Below are 26,912 nucleotides of genomic sequence, written 5' to 3' on the forward strand. Positions count from 1 at the left end.
ATCTCACATATTTGTCTTACCCTGTCTTTTATCATGTTTAAGAATGTATTTCAAAATTCTAAAAAACTAGAGACTAAAAAATTCCACATAAAGAGTGGTTAGGTAATATGAACTGTTAGCGATCCTTTCAGTTTCAGAGGCTAAGATCCAAAGCAACTTAAATTATATGGTGTATAAAAAACGTATATGGTGTATGTAAGAACTGTTGTACATACTGTAATACAACAAACCTTTCCCCCAACACATTTTTCAACAATGCTGGTAGCAAAATGGATGGATATATATATATATTGGCAGTCTGTGTAGTGTTTGCTCTGTGGATTAACACAGAATCTTCACACCTATTTTTTCAAGCATGAAAAAATAATGTTCACGGAAAAGGCAACAAAAAATAAAGAGCCAAAGACATAAACACATCTGTCATGGTTTTTCAATCAGTGTGTTTTGCTTATTAAAGCCACAGTAGCAGTTTGGGCTTAAAGGACTTAGCTGAAGGATAATTCAAAGTACTATTAAAACTGATAGGATTAGAAATATAACTCCTAATAATAACAGATTCAAGCAATTCTAAATTCATTTTAGAATTTAGAATCATCACAAAATTTGATGATAACAGTAACCTCAGTTTACTTCTGTGGAAAAACACTGACCAATTTAATAGTAATTTTAAAGGCATATTATAGCCTGAAAATCTTATGTCTCTATATTGTCCTATAATGATAAGTGCAAAGGGAACTGTTCAACGCTTCTCTAAAGGCAGTAGTATGTCAAAAAGTATGTCAAAGTCCAATCACTTTATAGATGCACAAATGTCAGTCACAATTTCGGTAAGGCTCCACCTGAACTCCCCAGTGGGAAATTCAAGTAAATATAAGGCACTGATGCTAAGAATACCCCCTCAGCCAGGAAAAGACTTGCTCGTAAATTATGGCCTGCTGCAGTCTTTCATTGTCCCAGTGAATTAGTAGCCAGCAACTACCATGAATTATCCATAGCTAGCCCAGCTGGCAGGCATTCTCACAGAGCTGGCACAGCTTAGAGTTTAAAAGGTATTAAAAATTCTGCAGCAAAGCATTTCATCAGTCAGGGGCAAGGTAACAAGCACAAGGAGAGAGAGTAAAGGTGGAAGAAAGACTCAGTTAGCTTTACTTGCATTTCCCTCTGGGGCTTTTGCTATCTTGTCAATATGTCTGTTTGGATTGATAAAAATGCAGAATCGATCTTGGCAGAAGTGTTATTCACACTAGTCCGGCTTAAAGAGCACAGGCTAGCCATGACTTATGAATAACACAACAAAATCTAATTGTGTTGAAGAAAGGAGAAGCTCTAATTGCAACTAGGATTAGGATTTTAATTCTTAATACATAAAGCACCTAACATAGATCCACACTCTTCTCAAATTCTCCTCTCCGCCTCTACTAAAAGTGTACCCCTTGATGGAAAGGAAGAGGTGGAAGGGAGGTCAGTGTCCTGCCATAACAGCACACAGCCAGATCCTCTGCTGACCTGCCGCATGGAGCTGCTGGTTTCTGCAGAGGCATTCTGTCCTTCATGAGTGGACTCAATAGGCCTCTTGCTCAGAAAGCAGACTGCAGCGGAATGGGGTCAGTCAATCTTCCCTCTCTGCCCTCTCCGAGGGAGCGAAAGATAACCTTGCCCTCCCTTCCAGGACCCGATTGAACTGTAAGTTTTGGTATTTAAACAATTTGTTTTCAAAAAGTCAACATTTCTAAGGTGGTAAGCACAAACAAAAAATATTTTGAGTGAACTTTGTGTTGAAGGAATGTTTTCAACAGCACCGGGTTTAGGGAGGAAAAACTTCTTCCCCTGAGAATCATAGGAGAGAAAGGCAATGTAAATATATACATGTTCAGGTGGGTAGCTGCGTCAGCATGCGTAGGCTGCAAAGGAACAAGTAATAGGTTTATTCCATGCTGAAAAGAAAGAAAACACAACGTTTCGGCTGTGGAGCCTTCTTCTGGTGTCACCGAAACGTTGTGTTTTCGTCTTTTTTTCAGCATGGAATAAACCTATTACTTGTTCCTTTGCAGTACATATATACATGTACATCTAAAATGCAATATAACTAATATACATTGAAACTTGATGTCACCCCTCAGTCTTAAAAAAATTGTAAAAGAAAAAATGATGGGTGTACCGAATAGTACTGCTGCCTGACAGACTGGAAATTCCTTCATGGTAAGAATAAATACCCATGGAGATTACAGTTATCCAATTGCTAACACTGAGGCTGCTGGAGAAATGTTTAGCCATGCCAGCAGTGCTCATCTCTAGGGATTAAAGTCCATGCTGCTGTGCCATATGGGAACACAGACAATAGATGCACATTTTGTTGTAGGCAAGCTGGCATTCTGGTTAAAGAAAAACATTGACAACTGCAGACTGCTCTCAATATCCAGGGCTCAAAGTGGGAGTTGCTCTAATCGACTCTTAACCTTGAAAAATGATCGACTGTCTCTAAATCAATACTCTTTGCTTCCACAACAGACTACCCGCAGAGGGTCCCGAGATTGGACGGAGGGATTAGTCTGAGATCCAAGAGATCGACGGACTTAATCTTCTTTTAAAAGCGGATGTCTACGGATTGGAGTACAGTACGCACTCCAGCAGGGTGAGGCGTAGTGCCATCTCAATGTGCCAGACGGCAGAAGGTATCCGGGCAAGAAGTCCGCCACTGGAACTCGAGGAGATCATGTGAAGGAACAGATGCTGCCTAAGCTGTGAAAATCTGCAGGAAATAGTGAGTGTGACAGAACCAGATGAGAGAGGTGCAGAATGAAAGCTAATTTCACAACAATTGGTGACAAACTTCAGGAAAAGTGCCAAACCTATGCAGAGTAGATTAAGGAGATTAAGAGGACAAGAGCAAATGATTTCTCTATTAAGATAAAAGATCACCATAATGTATAATACAATGTAAGCAAGTTTCACAATTACATCATTGATTTCAATTGATTAAATAATGAGATTCTGATGTCACTTACAGAAGAGAACCGAAGGTTTACATTACTATTACTTCAACATCACACTAAAGAGCCTGAATTAGCATCCACCGCCAATTTCCTGTATCAGATATCCATCTCTAAGGTTCACAAAATGCATTTTCCACTCTGAGAATTGCTATTGTTATAAGCAACTACCTACATTAATTAGTGCTGCTTATAAATAAGGGATGCAATGGCAAATCAACATGAATGTCAAAGAGAATAATGGTTTGGTAAAATGGGCTTATGTATTTTTAAAAATATTTTATAGTTAATATACATAAGGTACTGAAGATCTACCTAAATGTATGGAGTCTCTGAAGCCTTTCAAGTAAATGGTTAAAAGAGTTAAAGTTAAGGTGCTTGCAGCTGGATCTGCATTATAGCTAAACATAAATCTCATCTAAGCCACCAGCCTCTATCTTGCAGAATGACAGAGTAGACAGATTCATAAACACCCAAAATATTCAATCAGCAGTAACCCAGCCAAGATCTCCACTCTTGTTCGTGACTAGAGTACTAGGCATCCAGGTTAGAGGTCATTATTTAACAGAGGTTACAGACAGAAGTCACCTAGTATTCAGTCAAGACAACAATTGACATGCCAATCTTTTAGATGACAAAAGTCCTGAACTCTTAAATTGATAAGAAACAAAGGTTTCGAGACTCCAATATTTACACATCCTTTACACTTGATATTTTTGCTGTAGAAAAGGCTCTACAAGTAACTACTTCTAACACTGTACATTCTCCATGACAAGACATTACTCAAAGCTGGAATTGTATGAGGCTGCCAATAGCTCCCCTGCTGTTAGAAATAAATGGAAATGAGGATTTATTGATTCCACATGCTGCTCAATTAATATTTAATTATTCTTGCAACAGGAATTTACGTTAAACATGCAAGCTCTTTTTTACTGTAAATTTGGAATTTTTTTTACAGTACATCTTGCAAAGTATGTTTATTTTAACACTTTAACTGAAAATAACTTAAAAATGACTTCACTGTTCTGCTCCTTTAATATTGTAACAGATGGGGGCTTACGAAAATGTAGATGATAACATTAATAATAATAATTATAATAATAATAATAATAATAATAATAATAATAATAATAAAACACAACCATCAAGATACAAGTTACACTATTACAAATTTACAAATAATGCCTCCCAGAGGCCTTACATCCTAACCAGACAGAAAAAAATAGTTTGCTTACCAAAAGGCCAAAAGAAGAGATAATCTTCCATCTCAACCAAACAGAATACAATCTATAGTTAAATATTTCTCTCTATTGACCTGGATGCCACAAAATGGACAGGAATCTATCCCACTTTCCTAAAAATGCACTCAATATCTAGGAGAGGGCATTTTTAACCAAGTGATTCTTTACACAAGTTCCTTACAACAAGAAAATAGCAAGTTTAGATACAGTGTTTTTCTCCTATGATGCGAGCTTACGTTGTGCAAGTTGGATATAGCATGACTTTTAAAGAAGAGAAAAGTATTTATACTGTGCAAATGTCGGTTGGATAGAGAGCAGTTGTGTGCCTTACTGGATTATTTCATTATTTTGTGCTTTTTAAAACTATTTTTATACAGATTCTATACAGATGGAAGAAACTGAGTTACTTTTCTCCTCCTTTCTGTTCCAGGCTGCATTGCATTGTTTTTGAATTCCTACAGACCAACTAATACTTATCTTTCATCTTTATATAAGTTCTAATCAAACCCAACAGGAATGAAGTCTGCTTAGAAGTGCAAAGAGAGGGGAATATTTGGGGCAGCAGTTATGGGTGTAACTCAGGACTGTGGAGTTGATAACACACTTTGTTGGTCAACTGGAGAGATGCGTGTACATCTGTTTCCTCAGGATCAAAATTGATCTCAGAAATGCTTCACTGGAACGTGACTAGGGCTACAAAGTGAGGCAGATCAATAGTCAGTTGCTACCAGAGTCCATCATGTGATAAACCAGATACTGTGGTGTTCTGGCACTTCAAAGGTTACACTTTATCTATCCCAGATGTGAGAAGGAATCCTGCAGTTATATAAAGCACCATTCTCTTATTTACACTTTGAATATATTAGCCAAACTTTCGAATAATTAAAAAAGTTATTGAAGGACCAAGGGCAAGGAAGAAACTTAAACCAACTTAACTGATCCTTGCTTTAATATTATTACATTGTCATTTCGGGATAGATGATCATTATCTTTCTTTTAGATACTGAAAACAAACTTTATTATTAAGAATTGAAAAAAATGCACCTATTTCTTTAACAGGAACTTATTCATTCCCAATTCTGAATTAATGCACAATGTTGTTAATTGTTTATTGTCACCAGTTTGCATCATAAACTGCGCCATTAAAAAAACAACACTAACAGTGTGAACATTTCAGACACATCCTTCTTAGTTCTTCAGCCTTACTGAAAAGCAGAGGGATCTACTGAACTCCTGCTACCAATTCTTCAATGAACAGACATTCATGATCTTCATTCATTTTTATGGAGTAGACAATCATCAGTTTAAAGATGCCAAGACATTAGTAAGAATGAAGAAAGAGCCACATTGTTCTCATCCTGAGCAATTCACTACACATACACTATAGAGCAAACATCAGTTGGCTGATTGTGATTCTGCCAGGAATAAAAAGCAGTTCATTTGCTCAGCTGAATGTGCTTACTTGATTTTGCAAGTTTCTAAGAAAGCTATTTGGAATTACTTTTCAATATATACTGTAATTGTCTCATAATGGGCAGCACTGTTACAATCATTGGAATAAGAAGCTTTCCAAGGCTTTTATTGTCAGCAAAAGCAAAACTTTCTAATATTTCACAAGCTACAGTAACACTGCAGCAGATGAAAAGTGGTCACTTAGGACTAATGCAAAGCCATGCAACATGAGAACGGATACAGTGCTACATGATGTAACTAATATCGCCTTTTTCTAAAAAAGAAAGGACAAATATAAAATGGTGTTAAGGATGTCACAGAGTGAAAGTGTCAAAAGTGCTGAATCCAGAGCTATCAAATTCAGCCTTAACAAGCAAAATGCCTTAAATACTATACATTAAAGAATACTGTATGTCTGAGAATTTTACAATTTTCTTCCATGAAGTTTTTTTTTCAGTTTCAGTTAAAGGTCCAGTACTGATTCCTAGACACCACTTAACAGGTCACTTACCAGCCTGTCTCGGACCTCTCTTTCTCCTGAAGGCAGCACCTGATTGCAGCGCTTCTAATAGGCCATCCATAATTCCAGTCTCGTCGCCCGCTGCAACAAAAGAAAAACACAGTCAAGACATCATAACATTAAGTAAAGGATTGTAAGTTTACCGCTTCTTGTTCATCAAGGCTGTTTTCAATAAAGTTACCACAGTTCAAAATTCCTGTGTCTCAGTTTCTATGACAACCAGAATAGCTCTTCCACTCATTCAGAATGAATTTCAGCTGAGTCACAGTAGAAAGGCTCAAAGAACTTTGGGGAAACTTGGTATTTACAGGACATTAAGATGATTCATTTCTCCAGGTCTGGTGAAACACTGCATTTCCAAAATAAGAAGTTAATTAGGATTTTATGCAACAACTTTTAGCAAACCCAAAACAAGATGTCCGTTGTTATAACTGTTTCGGCTGGAATTTAAGGCCTACAAAATACAGTATTGAACATTCTGCTTTTTATAATCAGAAAAATAAAGTTTAAATAATTAATCCCTTTTGTCCAGTGTTTGACATGAGGTATACCTGAAAATATAGCCTGTACAAGGGCATTTTTAAAGATGCTCTATTTCTACATCAACGCCTTCAGGAGATTACGGTTTCAAAAAGACAAAGTCACTACCTGGAAGATTAAATACTATTTCACATTGAAAGTACAATTAATAAATTACATGCAAAAACAAGTATATCGCTATATCATTTACATTTCTTTAGAACCAATAATAAAACAGGCTACAAAAGGCTGGAAATAACTGTTCCCCATCCATACTTCCACCCTTCACACACTGTGGAGAGGGGACAGGACTGTGGACTACAGTCCTGAAGGTCACGCGATCAAATACTGTGTGGGGACACTTCTGCGGGACCCCTGAGCAAAATTCCTCACTAGATGTGTTGCAGTAAATACCCTGCTGTATCAACGGGTCTCTGGGTCATCACTGTAAATAAGAGCACGTTTTCAATTGACTTATCTTGTTAAATAAAGCAGAATCCAGGATTTATATGAAACAGGACAGCACCTCCCTTCAGACAGATGAAAGGATTACTCATTAGCTGCTGTTTATGGATTAAGGGGAAAAAAATAAAGCAAACATCCTTGTTCTACTTTCCACAGTAACCCACCTTGCTCCCTTCTTCCTGGACGTACAGTACAAGTATTTGAGTGCGATTCAACCTGGCTGCCTTCCTGCTGGTGGTGCGTGGACGCAGGTCCACAAGCACCTCGATTCTTAACTCAACACTGCGCTTAAGCACTGAAAATGACAACACTGCGACTCTGAACATGGGGGGGTGGGGGTATTGCAAACTACATACTGGTGTAAAAAACAATCACAAAATCAAAGCCATTGCACCAACTATCGCAAACAAAATGCAAAATCACCAATAAAATGGTATGCCTTCGCTGCTCTCACAGTCTAGAGGCTTACATTAACCCAGATGAGCACTGACCCACTTTAAAATGGGACTCGACTCACTCACACTACTGGTGCTGGAGGGGAATAGTAAGGCGGGGGAGGGGAGAGGCAGGCAGACTGTGCGGCACACACAGACCTGATTGAATGCTAAGAGATTAGGATTAATAGTAGAAAACAGCTCACTCTCCAAGTAAACACACTGTCCTTGTGGCACGATGAGGGTAGACGGCCAGGATGTAAACAGACATGCTAATATAGTCTTCTAGTAAAAAAAAAAACATCACAAGCAGATGGGAGCTACAGTAAATATATCGTACATTTAAAAAAATGAATTTATGACTGGTAAATAAAAAAAAAAATCAAAGTAGATGGCTAGGGACATCTGGAGGCAGTGGCTCTAAGTGCATTTTTCCCCTGAAGAGATTGCAGGTCACTCGTGATTCAGGTCAGAGCATATAATCCCTTTTTATTCTAAGCTAAAATCTGCCCCCCCCCCGTCCCTGGAGTGAATCCTCAGTCTGACAAAGACACTGTGCAGAGACAAAAGCAGATCAGGGGAAAATAATCTCTACAATAAGCAAGCAGTTTTACTATCCATCCTGGGCTAGCAGCATCTCCAGGGTAGTGATGTAAGGATAAATCACACCTGGCTAATAGAGTAGAGGCTATATTTCAATTAAAAAAAAAACCTGACAGACTGATGTGGTGAGCTAATGAAAACAACATTTTCTCAATTAAACCTTTGTATTGCAGTAGCTTCTCTACGTTTTCTACGTATAAAAATGCTCTAGAAAGCAACAGAAAAAGAAAGATGTAAACACAAACACAGCGGCAGGTGGCTTTAATTATTTCCATTCTGAATGGAAAAGGTTAAAGGTTTTAGGTCATCATACCGTCTCAAGAGATTAGCTAATACGCAGCTCTCTGCTGCCACCCCCTCCCCCCCGACACGCACACTTATTCCAGGCCAGTTAACACGTGCCAGATGGGACACGTGCGCGCCTCCCACGTCACTGAGGTAAACAGAAGGGAGGAAATCGCTGCGTGGCTCGAATGCTCCACACTGTGGGTATCTATGTGAACTGCAATGCTGGCGTTTATACAGGTCTCGACAAGACAAAGTACATGACTGTTGTTCCCCTTAGGATTTAGGAAATTACATTTAAAAAAATCTAAAAAGATGCCTTTTACTTCCATCACATACTAAGAAATGAATAAAAACTGCAAATGGGGAATTATGTCTAGTAGGAGAAAATAGCACTTTTCAAAGAAAAATATTTAACCTAGTCTTCATAGTTCCAGCAATAATTGTAGATGTTATAAGTGATAAAACCTATGATGTATAATTATATACACTTATTACACCTATATAAATATACATATTTAAATGCATGGTAAAGGTAGAGCGATGATTTTAATCTGACTGGGATACCAATGAACTGACACCTTGGCAATTAAATATTCCACAGCACTGTCTGTAAGAGCACAGGCATTAACCCAAGGGCACCTGCTATATTCCCATTTGGTACTGTAGTACCTTTCCAATGTGTGTTTCAACCTTAATTCAGCTGAAGTGATTTCTCAATTTTCCACCTGATCTGCTGTATAGATGGACTGCTGGATAATCGCAGTTACATATCAAACATGTGAACGTTTCATACAAAACAGCAGTGGGTGAGGTTGGCCTCTATATACAGTAAGCAGAGATTTGGGATAAAATGTTATGCAAAGGCAAGAAATTGAAAAGAAAAGAATGGCTGATGTGTAAAACTGTAAATAAAATACAAAATGAGCAACCTTGCAGTACACCTTATGTTATCAGGTAGCTACACTAGGTGTATTGACCATTGACACGTACATTTCCACTCCGACAGATGGGAATGCTAAAAGTCAAGCACTCCATAATTCATTCCAAAACAAAAATCATCGAGCTTATTACAGCTAATTAACAAAAACTATGTTGCTGCTACTTACAGCAATGTAGTGATTATATTGTAGTCTTTATATTGCCTTAAAATATAAAATTATTCTTACTTAGCAACAAATACCATGGCTTTTCTGTCCAGGGCTATGAGAGTTAATTGAGCTTTTTTTCAAATCCTTTCACATCCTGAATGTCATGACAACAGTGTATGTTGAAAGAGATGTAATCACATTAGGACATCTGTCACTGGTCTGTAGGGCCTCACTTATTGATAACACTGACATCGTGTGGTTAGAGGTAGATACTGCAACTGACCCACATTTACCCTTGTTACGTTTAAAGAAAACTAAATACTGCACTTCCCAGTATTATTTGGACCTCTACTGATTTTCAACTGACCCTATTTGTGAAAAGAAAACTGCAGAAAGTTAAAAAACAGGTCAATGCTGAAAGATTTAAAGACTCATTTTTTAAAAATTTGTGTTAAGGGTATACTGCACATTGTCAGTCATGTTTTCTTTGTACTTTCCCCAACGTTCCCCAGATGTTTTTCAAATTAAAATAACTAACTCCAGTGAACCCCACTGTGTTACCAGATCGACATCTGAACATAAAGTGTTGACACAAAGGTAATCATAAATCAAAACAAGTTATTTTTTAACAAAGTTTAACAGAAAAGTGAAAAAATACACAGATTGTGAAGTTTAGTTACATAACGGAGTATTTGAATGTTTCCCAAAAATGTTCCCTTTTCCAAACTTTCATAATATTTTGAGTTTAAAATAACTTTTAAGTCTTTTCAATATAATAATAACATACACATTACATTTCTTAGGAACAGCAGATATACAATCTGCAGTATTTTGCCTTTTTCAACAAGTATGTGTACTGCAATTAAAATGAAACTTAATCTGATACTACCAGCTGGTAGATGGCCTGTATTTTGAAAGTGAAAAGCATAAACCAAGTTCTTTGTGGTAAAGAGCCATAAAATATGTTTCAAAGGAGTACAAGAGCACTACCAGCTTTTTGGAAAGTTATGTACTTTACAAAGTGTCTTGTATTCAATATTCTTCTGCTGTCCTCTTTAATTATCAGTAATTCTGGATGTGGAAAAAATGTAGGTGCATAGAACCTCTGTTCTTGTGTAAAGCTGAAGGTACAGAAAAGTAACTAAAAACAGCTTAGAAATGGTACAATAGCTGATGCATATGAGACAATAGCTTCCCACCCCCCGCTCTCTCATCCTAGTAATTATTCATATCCCTGCAGCAGGAAATGAGGGAGACTTGAGACGCAGGAACCCATACGGGAAAGCTGGTTCTAATTTTTGCTTCTTTTTTTAGCAAGTCTGTAACTTGAGATAAGGCTAAGTGGCCCCACTTTTCTACCTATATCAAATAAAGCGGCTTCTAGGGGGGTATCATTGTCAAGTCTTAAGGAAAATACTTTTAAATGAGCCTGGTGTGCCTTTAAAAAGGTGTCTCCAAATGTGGCCACATTCTAAAGAAAACAACTTCTGTCATAATTTCAGTGGTGATGCCTTCAAATGGAAACAAGGCATAAAAGTAACAAGGTGTTAAAAGTAATTTTTTAATTACCCTGCCACACTCATATTCCCCCTTTTAATTCAAGTATTCTAGTTCAGAAGTTTAGAAGAATTCGTTTTCAATTGACATAACCTGATGTAAATCTTAGACTGTTTACGACACCATACATGTCACTGGATTCCACAAATGCACATCAGGCCCTTTATAATTTTAACAGGACTCCATAAAACTACTCAAGCCCAAATACTGACTCATTCAAAACGTGGTTATGGCTTTAAACCAGAGTCCCCTTTCAGTAAGCCTGACTCATACTTCTGTGTCAAACGTGTTTTTTCGTGGTCTCTTACGGACATTTTTCCTTTAGAAACAGAGGAAAAACAAAACCAGGGAGAGGAGGGGAAGGTGGTGGATTGAAGCCGAGCGAACTCACAAAAATGAAAAACAGATTGAGGAAAAAGGAAGGAGCAGAAAGGCAAACTTCACTTTGCGGGGGAGGGAGGTGAAAAGCATACCAACTGGCACATTCTATTCCTCACGATTACAAATAGTCTTCTGCCCCTTGCAAAGAGGACACAGAAGTAAACTTGTAAAGGGAAGTATTTTCTAAAAGCATTTGTCACAATAGTATGGCCTCTTTCTTTAGTGCCTGGCTACACAGAACTTGGTAGAAGGAGGAATTTTTCAGCATGGTTTGATTTCGCAAACAAGAGCCAGGGTAACACAGAGATCAGGTGGTGTTTGATTTAAAACAGATGTGGAGTGTACAATGTCCTTATTATGCTACACCAAGACATTCTGGCAGACATACAGTCTCCAGCAAGAGGCACAATATATGCAGGAGTTTTCTAAAGCAAATCAGGTGCAGAGACACCACAGAAGTAAGGAATAATACCTAATGAATTCAGACATGGAAAAAAAGGTATTTTGTACAAACCACTACTGGTTAGGACAACTCTGAACTTGAAGCATCTCAACTGTCTTTTTATTCTAAATATTACTTTTGAAAATAGACATGGGGAAAAAAGACTTAATTATAGAGCATACTTCAAAAATAAACTGCTCTTTCTTTTTCTGTGGCAAACTTATTGTAACCAGCAGAACTGTAATCATGAAGGTAAATGACGTGTTTAGTTCAGTTAAAAATCAATGGTGTGGCACATGATGCACGAAAAAACGCTTAGAAGATCTTCTGATGCCACAAAGTGCTTTATCCAATTCTAGTTTTAGAACTTACTAGAAATTGCAATACATACAAAAATGACTTCCCAGTCTATCTGAACTTGTACCTTGTAAATTACAAAGGATCCAAACTCACGGAATGCTGTGTTAATGAAACTAAGAATGACAAGTATGAAATGGGTACATTTTTAAACAATATCAGTAAAGCAAAAGGTTCAGATAAGCAAATTAGTATATTTAAGGCCTTCCATCAATAAGAAAGATCAAATTAGCACCCAGCTAGACTTCTGTGATGTGTATAAAGGATCTGTGGATGTTTTTACAATGTGGGCCAGCTGCACATACACATAGGAGAAGGAAGGCAGGATACAAAAAAACGAGCATCTGGGAAACATTTACACCAGACGCATAATGATGCAGTGGCACCATTCTTAAGGACTGGACATTTTCTTTGAGAAAGACGAGTCCTACAGGAGTGACATTCTTGTAAGGCTGTAAGTCATGCAGAGTATGTGGTTAATCAAGGGTTGCTAATCACAGTCATGCACTCAAACACACGGACAACAATCTGTGTTTAAAACAAATAGAGGAGGTTTACATTTTTCTAGTTAATGGTATAAATATCTCAAATTACTGAAACAGGATTAACGCATTCACAGTAAAAAAATTAAATGAGCAGCTGCCTGATGCTCAACAGGATTAATCTGGCATTCTAACCAAACAGACACGTGCTAAGTCTAATTTCAATTTAAAAATTTAATTAATAGTCAATCGCAAAATTATGTCAATGGTGAAATATCACATGCAGTAATCGATCTTTTCCTAAATTAATATTTGAAAGCTATGCTCAAAAACTGGATTGAACAATCTGAGAGAGATGATCAGATTTATACACTGAAGGCTCAAGTACCAGAGCTACTTTTGGAAAAGACAGAAGGGAAATCCAGCCTTTACAGAACATTTTACATCAAGGCCCTGAGGTTTGTTGAAATATGAGCCTTCAAATCATAAATATTATAATTATAATTGTGTTGCTGTTGCACAATAACAATGGAAAAAAAAGGATGCCAATCATTAGGATGCTAATCATTAGATCACTGTAATGTGAACTACATATTTTTTATTGTATATATTCTTTTTCTCCACGGGAAAGAGGAAAATTTTATTTGTTTTCTTTTTCTTATTTCTTAGGGACGGGGGGAGAGGGCAAATACCAGGATGTGTCTTTAAACACAACTTTGAATAAACTTTGTATATTTATATAAGCAACCAGCTGGATTCAAGGCCATTTTTCTTCAGTGTATTTCCACAGCTTGTTCCAGAGCAGCAAATCTGCTAAAAAATGAACTCTGAGCGCCCTCTACTTGTGCAAAATGGTATTTTGCCAACCACAAACTAATTTCTTTCCACTTATTTCACTGCATGTGTGACATTTCCTGGTATTCACCAACAACCACAAAACATTAACTGCATGCTGAATAACACCCTTGGTCGAAACCTTAAATAGATGTTTACAGATCGCCAGCTGGAGTTCTCAAACCAGAGGCTTTTCATCACACACCAAACTACACGTTTATGATGAGGGATGAAGGTGGTTTTGCCAAATCACTGGTCAAGACATTTTAAATAAACGTGGCAGAGCAGTAACAGCAAAAGGAGCATCGCAGCTTCTGTCCCTCTGCGGGATCCCAGAGCTCTCATAGGAAAAGGCTGAGCTGCTTGCCAGAGGATTCATTCCTGTAAAGGGTTCCCGTCTTCTTGTCATTTATTGTCACTTCCAAACAATAAATATTCTGCTGTCAAGCCAACTGGGAGACTTATGATAACCATCACACTTCAAACAGTCTTCCTAGGGACCAGTGCCTTGATTAACCACATAAGCAGAACTATATATTTATATTTCAGCAACAGAAGGATAAATGATAATGTGAAAACAAGCCTTCTCAGTTGCTATTGCCTCAGAAACGTAAGATTTACAAGTCTACAGACCACAAAAATATATTTTTTTATCAGTTTTCTTTAATAAATGTGCTGAACTGGTGGATATTTAGAGTACTTTGTACTTATGTGGCTTGTCAGAAATATTATATGAAACACAATTTGTGTTTCCAAAGACAAATTCCAAGACTGGAATTTGGATTTTCTGGCATTTGCGTTTTCTGAGAATATCAAAAAGTGATACACAGTAAGTGAAAGTAAACAAACAAGACTCTGAGGACAGCCTTTCTTTACTATTTGAAACATTTCTGCCACTTCTATCATAGTTAAACATGTGCAGTTTAACAGCTGTTATAAAGCAGACTGGTACAGTCAGTGGAGGAGGTGTGGGTGGTTTGAGAAAAAGGCTCCTATAAGTTCTTGTGAAAGTATGATGTTGTAGTCTGTGAGAGGAATCACATCATTTCTCCCTCATTCCTGACTTATGCAGACGAGAGGTTTCTCTTCCCAATGACAATACTCTCCTCCTTACCTGCATTGATATCAATGATCTGGCTCCTCTTCTGCTTCTCCTCCTTCTCCCTCTCGGCCTTCTCCTTTGCCAGTTTGGCCTTGCGGATCTTTTCCTCTGTCTCTTTCCTCTTCTGATTCTCCTTCACTGCTTGCTGAAGAGCACAGGAGACATGTTCCATTATGCATCAGCCCACCTGTGAGTCAGGCTGAGGAGAGTGCGAGGAGCAACTCAAGCTGGAAGCTGTGACGACCAGGCGCTAACATTTGCTCATTTTTGTTTTGTGGTAAATGTTTTAAACTACACTTTAGGGTACGATGCTCATTATAAGTTGAATGAATAAAAAGGTATTGAGCCCTTTTACACTAAAGACAATACACAACTTTTAAAAATACAGTATATGAGTTTTAGTCGCTTATACTGTCTCTCAGAAATAGAGCAGGAAATATCTGGGCATCTTTGTTCAACTTTGCAGAAAGGGAAGGCTACTGTGGCACTTTACCAATGATTTATTGTCAAACTTAAGCGCATATTTATTATGATGTATATATATGTATCTGGGTGACTGAGGTTATGAATGAAATAAGTGGCTGCTGTGCACTCAAAAATGAGCGTGAACAGGCAATCCATCTGCATTTGGCAGTTTGCCATGATACACATACAGCTTGTGAGTACGCTAGATTACGCCTTGCTGTATAACCTGCATTACTATAAAGCACCACAATAATTTAGTTTTTAAAAAGGCAATTGCCATTATCTTGCACATTTAATTACTGTTTGCATATTATAGATATTAATGTTCGATCAACAGCAATGAAGTGAAGAAAGAATCAACATCCGACTGTAAATCTGTTGCTTATTTGGGTGAATGCATTTTCATAAAGAATTTCCCTGACAGTTGTGGTCAAAAACTATTTGACTAGAATTTGCAGGTTCACTGAGGATGTGCAAAACTGTTTTTTACAATTATATGAATGTGATACCATTGTGCTTCTCACCTACCTATGAACATATTTCTATTAATCAATTTCTGATTAATTTAAAGGTGTCACTATACAGTGCCTGAAATAAGTGAAAATTAACATAAGGTATGCACATATTTACAATTTTAAATGTTTAGTACAAATCCATCCATATATTGTACTAGGTGCATATACAGTTTGTATGTATACATATCCATATATTGTTCTTAAGAAAGGAAACTGAAAAAGAAAATCAGTAATAACTCAAAATGGTGATGAATGACAGCAAGATCTAATGCAGACAATACTACAATTCTTCCATTCAAAGATGATATCTAACAGGCAATGGGGTAGCTGTGTGTGACTAAGTCATGGGAAAATAGAATTGATGACATAAGTGCTTAGCCGACTTGTTCTTTAATAAAGTCAGTGAGAAATGATTCATTCCTGGTAAAATTACTGGTACAAAGGAAACGGAAAACAAAGTAACTGTTTGTATCCCCTGTAATGCGTCAGCACAGGGCTATTCACAACTATCTGACCTTGTGCTCTGCCCCCTTAACAGGACGTCAGTATCTGGATAGTGTAATGCTTGTGTGGAGCTCAGTGAACATCCTGTGTTATTCTTTTTGCCTTGTATCTGGTTCACTTAGCGCAGGATGAGGATCAGCTGTACTGTCTTGCTTTGCCTGGTGCAAGGGAAACAGCATACCTAATACTTTTAATGCCACAGATTTGCTTTGTCAGCACTAAGGTGTTTCTTTCCAACCTCATGCTGATTAAGATTGTCATAACAGCTGTGGCATAGGAGCCAGAAAACCTACCCTTTAAGTGCTACGATAGTCATGAAATGTAAAAAGGGTTAGAATGGAGACAAGGCCATTCAGCCCAGCTAGCGTCTTAAGCTGCTAGCAGCTAAGCAATTTAGGATTTCTCCCAGCAACGTCTTGAAAGAAACTAAAATATCAGTCTTGAACAAAGCTTCTTCCAGACTCCTACAACCATTTGTGTAGAAAGCTTCCCTCTGTTTTCTAGTTTAACACCTCTTATTTGCCACTGGGGTGCTTTGGTTATTGTAGTATTGCTGATTCTAAGAAAGTCCATTAGGTTGACTTTTAATGATCATACTTTTAAAAATCACACATGGTTGTCTCTGTTCATGAATGAAAAAGACTAAAAAATGCCTAGTTCTTTGGGTTTGTCATAGCAAGACATTTCTTTAAGTCTGGGAATGTCTTTGGCAGCTCATCACTGGACTGATTCCAGTGGCAAAACGCTACACAATATTCTGAAAGAGGTCCTTTGGGAGCTCATAACATTTTAATATTGACAACTGACTCTTTGGTTTCACATTACTCTTCCACATTGTCTAGAAGATGAAACTGGTATATTAGCATAGACAACTTAAGTCATTTTAAGCATCTTCAGGGACAGTGTTTTTAGTATGTATAGTTTGCACTGTATGTCTGCTGCTTGCAGTGATTTTCTTGGATTAAAGACTTGTCTATATTAAATATTATAAGCCAGATGACATTTCAGATTTCAATACAATTCTGATAGTGTGTTGAATCAAATCAAGTTGAAATGAAACACTACCTGGAACATGTTCCTGAAATTGTTGAGGTCCCCGAAAAATTCCTCCACAGAGATCTTCTTGGGGTTAAAGACAAAATAGGTCCCTAAGTCCTCATACTGCTTCTCCATGTTTTTGTGCATGAGGGCCAGTAGGTCATACTGCTCTCGTGCAGAGGACACAAAGCTGTGCAAACCAAGAGTTAAGGAATCACAAGTAAAAGACTCATAGCAGGTGGTTTACATGAGCAAGGGTTATAAAGTACAGGATACATTCACTCAGAAATAAAACAAACGAAGTAAGAAACAAATACCATTCTTCAACATTCTTAGGTTACTTAAATATGCTATAATTTTGGATGAGGTTGTACATGCAAAATGCAAAATAGTTGTTTTGTGAGGAATGGGGAATGGGGAATAAAACAACCATAAATACTATAATATGAATCATAACAGTTTAAACAATGTGTTCAATAAAGTTGTAAATAATGTTCAATAATGTTTAAGTGTTGTGTTCAATATTGACATGAAATACAATTGTTTGCGTGTTATTATTAGTTTAAGCATATTGTGTTTGTCTAATATTGTGACTTAGTTGAAGATCAGACCACATTTTTATGAGTAATTAATGCAGAAATCCAGGTAATTTCAAAGGGTTCACAAACGTTTTCTCGCAACTGTACATATATATGAAACATAAAGTTTATAATATGAATCCATGCAGTACTGTCAAAAGCTCAAAGAGTAGATGAAACACTAAAATTGTCTTAAATTAAAAAATAAAGACTTTTGGAAAACCTGCAATGAAATGTGCATGCTCAGAAATGCTCAAAAGGCACATGGCTAAAGCACAACACTAAACTAAGGCTGTCCAACCTAATACTCATAGTAATATCATTGTATCAAAGACCAAGATAAAATAATCAGGGGTTCCCGTTTTCACTCTGACCCCTACCTTAATGTTTTCAGAAGTAACACATGTTCCAATATATTATGTGCCTTAAAAAATGGATATTTATATGAGGTACCTCCAACAATCCAAAAGGTGTCAAGAAGGAAAGATAACTGATCTCTGAACACAATCAGAAACAAAAGTTTAAAACAGGTTATAACTCCAGAATATATAGAACATAGTATACTCTAGAAGAGCTAGAATGTCTCTTCTATGATTTGTCATGTTTCAGTAAAATTAGATCATCAGTACACCCCTAGAATATTTGCAAAAAGAAGATAAAAGACCTCAAATGCCAAGCCAACAGCCACCAATGGCACCTTTCGCTTTCAAACTGGTTCAAGTAAAATTAATAATGTCACAAAACATTTGTTCCTTGTTATCTATGGATTGCATTTCCAAGGTTTATTTTAGTTTGAGGAATAAGCAATCAGGGCAATCCTGCATGATTAAAAGAACAAGACTCGGGGCCTCAGTATCCTTCACTTAATTTCACGAGGAGCTATAAGTAGAAAGCTTGCAGAATACTACTGTATTTTAATATTAACTTAATATTTAAGGGAAGACATTGATTGGAAGATGGTAAATGCAAATTCATTTAATTTAATTTACCATTACCATCTTCGATATTTACATATGAGCCTGTATCTATTTTAATACAGATCTATATATGTATTAAAAACTACCCTTTTCTAATATTTGGGCAATTGTTCCAAAAAATAAAAGTGCTGTATTAATAGCTTACCTATAAGAATATACTACTTGTCCCAGTATTTTTTCTAGTTATTTATACAAAAATATATACATAATCATTAATATTAAAATGGTAGCATCACTGTCTCAAAGAAATATGCTGTGTTCCTTTACTCTTTGATATAGATTTTTTTTTAATGGCCATTTAATGTTTGGCATGGAGACATCTTTCAATATAATTTGAGTGACCTGCGCCACAGGTCAATTATAAATTAATTTTTGCAATTTAATATTAGGCTACATTCCATCACAGAACACGTTATGAATACAAAACTTCAGACAGAAAAGTTAAAGCAATTCCTTGCTTACCCTGTGTTGTAGATTTTAATGCTGCAGGGAAATTACCTTTATTTACAGTATAAGAATAGCACTGCCACGCTGTGCCCTACCACTCGGTGTGTAGACCAGTCCTGTTGTGCTGAAAGCACAACAAGGCCATCTGTTTCATCTGCACTTTTGCCAAGTGTAAAAATCAACAACTAAATCATGTATTATAAGAAAATAAGAAGAATTAAAAACTAGAGACAACCATTTGGCTTCTCTCATTAAAAGTATTTGGTAGCATCATAAAATTCTGTAACAACATGTGTTTAGCTGTTTAGGAAGAAAAACGTTATGCACTAAGACAGTCCAAGATACATGCCATACTAAAAACTGTTCATATAGAAATGGGAATTTATTCACTTATGAATGGAAAAATTATGTATGAAGTCAACATTTCAATAAAATGTGCTGACCAGCAATAAAATAAACAAATATCAATTAATAAGCACCAAATTAATGGAGCATCATGACTGTGCATCTTGAATTACTGCATGAACTTTCTTGCTTTCTGCCTTAGCCAGCCTACAGCTGTGGTGTTATTGACAGGCAAGGTGCAGTTGAAAATACACAGTTGCACACTTGCAAACTTCATGCTTGCAACTCCAACAAAGATGAAAGCGCTGGTTAGAAGAAGAAAGTCTCAGAGAAGTAGAGGTAGACAGTGTAAGAGTCAATACATGATTAAGCGAGCACCGAGAGAGAAGCTTTGTATGCAGCTCATTAAAATGAATGATCTGAACAACTACATCCCAGCAAATGGGTTTTGGGAAGAGACTGAAACTGGGGCTTTAATCAATGGAAATGCAGTGTCATGACAAAATCTCTTTTCAGGAAGTGCCAAGTCAAAAGGGGGAGGTGGGGAGGGGGGGTAAATGTTTTTATAACTCTCTCCAAAAATATTCCATTACCCACTGCAAGTAAAACCAAGATATCTGCGGAAAAGCAGCATCTTAAAAGGACTTTTAAAAAACTACATTTGAAAATTCTAAAAATAACTTTAATGATTGAACTTTAACTTTACCAATAACATATAATGTTATGTTTTTCTCAGATTTAATAAGACTAGATGGTTTTTGTTTTTGAATAATTTAATGTGAGATACTTCTGGAAGGATATGTTAACAAACCTAAGACCTTAGATTCAGCTGGTATTTGATGTTATCCGAAACTCCAAATTCAACATATGGAATCGGTGCTCACCAAGCATTATGTATGTTTCTGTTGGGGTTTTGACAACTCAGAAGGAAGTCAGGCTGAGCCATATTAAAACCCAGCAAATTTAACATTTACACAATTTTAGATACAAATTTCAAAATGTCCCTCCCTTAATCTATTCTAATCCATTCTCAGGCACATTAAATAAATTTATCTCCAGCTCTCCTTTAATAGTCACAAATGATTACATTGCAGTTTAAGAAAGGATATTGTCATCTTCTCCACAAACTTATCTCTTTCATCTGTTGGAGGAGGGAAAGTCTCAATTTCTTTTTCCAAATTCGTGATCTGCTTAGACATCTGGTCTATGGACTTCTGTAGTGTTTCGGCAGGTACTGGATGGCAGGAAGACAAACATAGTCATAGGTCATAGGTCACGGTGAGAAAAAACACAAATACAACTCTTACTTATCACTAGATTCATTCAACAGTTGTGTTAATTATAAAACATTTACCAGTGTCATCGTGAACACCTTACAAACTGTGTACCCCTTATAAAGAGAGATTTACTGTTCACTTTATAAACAAATCTACACCTTGCTCTGTAAATGGGATTTAAATTGCAATTTTCTAAATATGCAGGTATGACTGAAAATATATCATATTGAATGTTCATCCCTAAATTCTCAGTGACAAGTGGAATAGTACCAGTTTAATTTTTTTTTTTTAATTTGATTTTTTTTATGTGATGTATAAGCAGATGTTATAGCCAAACAAAAATGATAATTTGGTAATCACCGTGTGGAGAAGAACATAACATTTAAATCTGAAAAGGAAATATATGAAACTCTATACTGCACTTTTCTATCTTCACATTTCACATTTCCTAGCTTGATCACTTGAATCAGGCCCTAAATCAACAGGGCAAATAAATCTGCCAGTGCTGTCATACCTCGGCTTGCCTTCTCTACATGAATCAGCTCATCAGTAAAATGCAGCACCTCAGGATACTGCTCCTGACAAATTTCTGCCAGGAAGTGGAGGAGGGTCATTTTCTGATCGGTGGTCTTGGTGTCTCGAAGCTACGGAGAGAAGAAGGAAGCAGGGGTTCAAATTCTGACCACTGAAATGAAATCTGAAAGCAAACCAAAATGAAAGAGCCTGCTTTTCTTAGAAATCAAAGGACTTGTAGAACAAATAAAACAACACACTACTAACAACAACTGATCAAAGTTATAAGGCTTTTGTAGTCAAAACATGTAAGTTTAGCAAAAGGCCTAATAATGCTAAAACCGAAGAGCTGTTAAACATGTATGTAAAAACAAGAAAAAAACAAGTAAAAACAATAAAAGAAACTATATATTAGTCTGAAAAACTGGAATTAAAAACTGTGTGATAGTTAAGTTAACAAACTGAATGTACATAAGGCTTCCGGCTTTTAACAATGCCTACATGTGATTTGTTAAATCAGGGTGATATTGGAATAGTCATAAGCCTGCAACTAAAAACAATATCACAAGTATAAATAATTATTCAGAATAAACTGTTATTACCTATATTATGTGTGGGTTGCGGGTTACAAAACAGACTGGCTTTCATTGTTCATAACTACATGTAATTTACAGGAAAATACTGTGAACCTCTTATTTCAGTATCTTCAGTTCAGAAGGCTTGCCTTTGCATCACTTATGCAGTAACTAAACTGTGCCTTAACTATGTGCCTCTTAGAAATATCTTTTAGTTAAGCTTTGGATATAATACTGACCTTCTCCAGTGTGAGAAAAATGACTGCAATATAGAGGAGTGAAAACTCAAGGACTGCAGTGCAATTCGAGACTAAATACGAGTTGGTAAAATGTCAATGTATTGTCTCTATAAACAGCTGCTTAACAACATATACGGGAACTCTAGTGGTAGAAAAATAAAGCCTCGACAATAAGGTTTGTCAATCCAAGCGGGAGCGCGTGTGGCTCTGGGACCTTACTTTGCAGAGGAAGCTGATGCTGAACCCAAAGGCACCGGCGTTTCTGGAGCCTGCATTCATGTAGTTCCCGACCAGCAGGGTGAGCTCCAGCAGCTTGGCGAAGCTCTCGCTCTTGCGCAGCTCCTCGCAGGCAGCGGTCACGGCCACCACGTCCGGCTTGATGTTGTTGAGCTGCTCGTCGAAGAGGAGCTTGAACAAGATGGAGGTCAGGCGAGATCGCAGCCTGGGCACCGCGCTCATCTGCAGGGAAACGGAAGGCGAGATCGAAAGAAGGGCTAGAGGCGGCAGGGGGCCGCCCGGCCTACCCAGCCAGTGAGGTAGGTTGATGCGAGGATCTTATCCGAACGTCACTTGAAAAAACTATTACTAAAGGGAATGATCTTAAAAGTTTCAGTCTTTACGTGCGTAAACTGATCACTGTGTTCTGCAGGAAGAATCAATGATGTTCTTAATACATACAAGTAAATCACATTTTCGCAGTGCAATGGTAACAACCAGCGATCTCGAAAGATCAAAAAAGCCCAATGCCTTATGCTTTTCACTGAAGTAAAAAAAAAAACTTTCACTTGCAAGTTTTTTATGAAGATTAGTCCTTTCAGAGTTACATCTACAAAATTGCTTGCTGCTTAAGTTAGCGTCAGTGGACTCACCACAACGCCAAACTGTTCTGATTCCGCCAAGTCGTCGTAGTCATCCTTCAACTCAGCCAACACATTGAGCTGGTCTTGTTCTGGAAGCTGTTTAACCAGGTTCTGCACAGCACAAATTCAAAGGTGGATTGAGTGAAAGGATTTACAAATTTGTCCTCACATTGTTTAATTATATGCTAATATACATAAGGATGGCTATACGCGAAAGGGAGATGTTCAGCCCATCTAGTTCATTTGGTTTTTCAGTTGCATACTGATAAAAGCATATCATCCAGCTGCTTCTTGAAAGCAGCCAGGGGTTTGTCTTCAGCAACGTGACTAGGAAGCTAGTTGCAAGAAGAGCCTCCTGTTGTCCATAAATTTAAATGTACATCCATGTACAGTACAGTACAGTAGTTTCACTGTTGATTATGTTCAATGGTTGAGGGCCTTTGAGGATTCTAAATACTTGAATTAGGTCCAAATCTAATCTTCTCTGGCTAAAAACGTTAGATTACTTCAGCCTGTTCCTTTGAGCCAGGGAATGGATCTCTTTGTGCTTCTCTGGGACTGATTCTTGAACAGAAGTATCTGTTTTGTACCTTGTTGGCCAAATTGGTACTCAGTATTCCAAATGAGGCCTTAAAACTGCTATTTTAACATAACATCCCTTGACATGCGTTGTACACTTAACTATCCTAACATTCTGCTTGGCTTTTTACTGTTCCCCACAGCGTCTAGAATATGAAAATAATGAGTCTACATATACTTTCTTGCAATTAGCCTCTCGAACCTCAGTGTTTTATGTGTTATACTTAGTAGTTTATGCTTTTTTCTTACCTGAATTCAAGACCCTGCACTTATTTACAGTAAGTGACTGCAGTGACTGACTGTTGCAGAAGTAATTAACCACCTCGTTTATGAAACTGTTGATTGGGCACAGGTGTTGTGGTGAATTAACTCTTTGGATGTCAAGCCTGGTGAAAACCAGGAAAGAAAAACTAAAAAACATGACCCGTTATCAGGAGAACAATGCTTTTGTGCCATCTGTATGTTGATGGCCAAACTAAGTCACTTCAAATGAACTCAGCTGGAGTCCCTGTAAGTGATGAATCAAAGTTCTGTATGGACCACCCTGAAAGAAGCCAGCGAATGTGTTGCAGATGTGCCAAATGATACGCTAACTGTTGTGTGCAACGGACCAGTTGATAGCAAGATCCCAGCGTGGTGGTCTGGACAGGAGTGTCTATTGACTGCAATTTGATTACTTGACTCCATTTGATTACTTGATTACATAAAACCATAAAAAAAACTAGAGTAACATTCAACCTCGAGCATACAAATAAACACATTAAATATTTTTAAGAATCAACGTCTGTATAAGATATTTAAAAGGCGTGTGTGTTGTCAGTAAAAAAAACGAAAGTCCATGAATACCATTACATTAAAAAAAAGATACATCACATAACAGCCTGGATTATCTTTTCAAAGTGGACATTAGCGTTCCTTGAAGAAATACTCTGGGCAAAGTATAAGATGCTTAAGCATCATCAGTAGACTACAAATAAGATTAGAGGTTGAGCTAGTACTGGAAAGTACAAATGGCCTGTCAGTTAGGCTTTTATATGACTTCCAGCATTCACAGGCATGCTTTAAGAACATGTAATTTTTAATAAAATACACAAATGAACAGAATTATGCATTGTATTTCAGCTTGCAAAAGAACTTTTAATTATTCAAGGGGATGCAGCAGGATTTCATCTCAATTTGACATCATAAGGGGAGAAACCTTTCAATGGACTGGAAGATAATTATATTATGTACAGGTGCAAATGCATAAAACACTCAATAAGCAGTTCTGACCTTACTTTGAACATTTCATTAAAATAATTATTTTCAATAATGTAGTTCATGTCTGATTGAGTCAAGGCAATTCATAGCACACATTTGAACATTTTTAATTACTAGCATTCTTAACCTAGAGTCACAAAAGATTTCTTAATTTAACAATAAAAATGCATTTTGTTGTTGTGTACAAAATAACAAAATACCACCATTTAAATTTAAACAGTTGTGTAACATTTTAACCTGTTCAAAATATTATCAGGTTAAAATATGTACTGACAAGTGTCACAGTTGACAGTTAATTATCTTTTAAAAGACAGTGATGTGATGTGATATTATGTGTACTGCAAAAATAGAAATACTGAATATTACCAAGCATAAAATCCATTTTTATGTTACAATATTTTATTTGCAAAATGATCGAGAAAACATTTAAACTTCTAAACCACAAACCTGAGTCTGAGCAAAGAACACATAAAAATAGGAAAATTAATTACCTGCACCATGGATTCAGTGAGAACTTTCTCATTCACTTCCAAAACGACATTCTTTATTTCTTCGTATGGGAGTCGGAAAGATCCCAGGAAGATAGCTGGTGAGAAATCACATCCGCAAAAGAGCATTTTTAGAGGTAAAGGTAGGTCAAATTAAATACTGTGATTTTTCCCCTTAAAAATAATAATATGTTCGTGTTCATTCAGATAAATTGTACATCTATAATCTGTGTTAAAATCCCCTTGTAAAACAGCACAGAAACATGTGAGACATTATATCCTATTCTAATTGTGTATAGGGGTTTTAGTTTTTTTTAATATAAACTTAGCTTTTCATAAATGCTTTATGTGCATGTTCATATTTGTTCCCAGCACACATTACTGATGGGGAATTACATTTACTGGTTTATAATCCTGGCTGGAAGACTATATATACGTGTAGATTAAAACTTAAAAGATGAATGAACTTAAAATGTTACCATCAAATGCAAAACCCTCCAAAAACTACTGCTGCAGCTGGTACTATGTGTTTGACAAACGCTTACAAAATCTGCTTCATAAACAATTATTTTTTTAAACAACAAAAATAAAATACAGAGACAGCACTCACAGAGATTTTGTGCTGTTTTGGAATCCAGCACTTTCAGTTCTTTGACTTTCTTCTTTTGTGCTGTTTTTTTATCATCAGTGCTATCCTGGTCTTTCTTGGCTGTAAGAAGGAAGACAGGAGATTAATACAGATACTTATTGCTTATAAGATCACTTTATTAGCCCTAAACAATTTCTTGCATTAGGAATTTGTCTTTTAGCACACCCCAGCTTGCTCTCCATGGGGTCAGAATGCAGGGTTAGCCATTGTACAGCGCCCCTGGAGCAGTTATGACATAGAAGGAGGATTTCGTTTTTTTAATACACTGTGTATCAATTTGCCATGCATTTGAAATCACACAGTTTGGTGGCTCCATTTTCAACGGAAATGGATTTCTCAGTCTACCAGACTGCAAATGCCAAAATTTGAATCTAGCTACAAAAACAGATTGAGGAAAATGTGAAAACTGATATTGCACTGATTATATAATAATCATTTTGCTGTTAGGTGGAAATAAGGATGCTTTTAATTTGATCAAGAAAAGACATTCACCCTTGAGGTAAATGTAGCTAGAGTGCCATATTAAAGAGCTGGGCAAATCCTTAGAGGTTAAGAGATTCAAGAATCGTGAGTAATATTCTGCACACTTTTACATCCATACATACTATCATATATAGTATACTAAATACATATTTGTTCTTGTTTCTACAATTTTTCTAAAAGTGCCTCACTCAGTGAACATTTCCAGTCAGTCCCTTTGAATTACTGGATTCTTAAACAGGAAGATCCCCTTGTGTGTGTATATCTTCCACTAGCCTGACATGGTAAGTGCACACTGCTGACAGACATATTGCCGCTAATGGAGATCTGTATATAGAATTTGGGAGAGGGAGAGCATATTAGAAAGG

The 26,912-nt window shown here is 36.8% G+C and overlaps 1 protein-coding gene across 2 annotated transcripts in view; it reads right to left on the bottom strand.

Moving 5' to 3' along the window:
* LOC148650542 (protein diaphanous homolog 1-like) overlaps positions 1–26,171 on the bottom strand; it is a 41,363-nt gene extending 15,192 nt beyond the window's left edge. For both annotated transcript variants that reach the window (XM_088604491.1, XM_088604492.1), the window contains exons 1-9: positions 26,026–26,171; positions 25,419–25,513; positions 23,098–23,199; positions 22,448–22,687; positions 21,416–21,545; positions 20,733–20,858; positions 17,305–17,468; positions 14,768–14,900; positions 6,195–6,284 (exon numbers count right to left, since the gene is read on the bottom strand). In XM_088604491.1, coding sequence (XP_088460617.1) covers positions 6,195–6,284; positions 14,768–14,900; positions 17,305–17,468; positions 20,733–20,858; positions 21,416–21,545; positions 22,448–22,687; positions 23,098–23,199; positions 25,419–25,427 — 994 coding nt within the window. In that variant the 5' untranslated portion in view covers positions 25,428–25,513; positions 26,026–26,171. The remainder of the gene's footprint in view (positions 1–6,194; positions 6,285–14,767; positions 14,901–17,304; positions 17,469–20,732; positions 20,859–21,415; positions 21,546–22,447; positions 22,688–23,097; positions 23,200–25,418; positions 25,514–26,025) is intronic.
* Between the last annotated feature and the right edge of the window lie 741 nt (positions 26,172–26,912).

Source organism: Lepisosteus platostomus, chromosome 13, assembly GCF_059453375.1.
Source record: "Lepisosteus platostomus isolate fLepPlt1 chromosome 13, fLepPlt1.hap1, whole genome shotgun sequence".
NCBI lineage: Eukaryota > Metazoa > Chordata > Actinopteri > Semionotiformes > Lepisosteidae > Lepisosteus > Lepisosteus platostomus.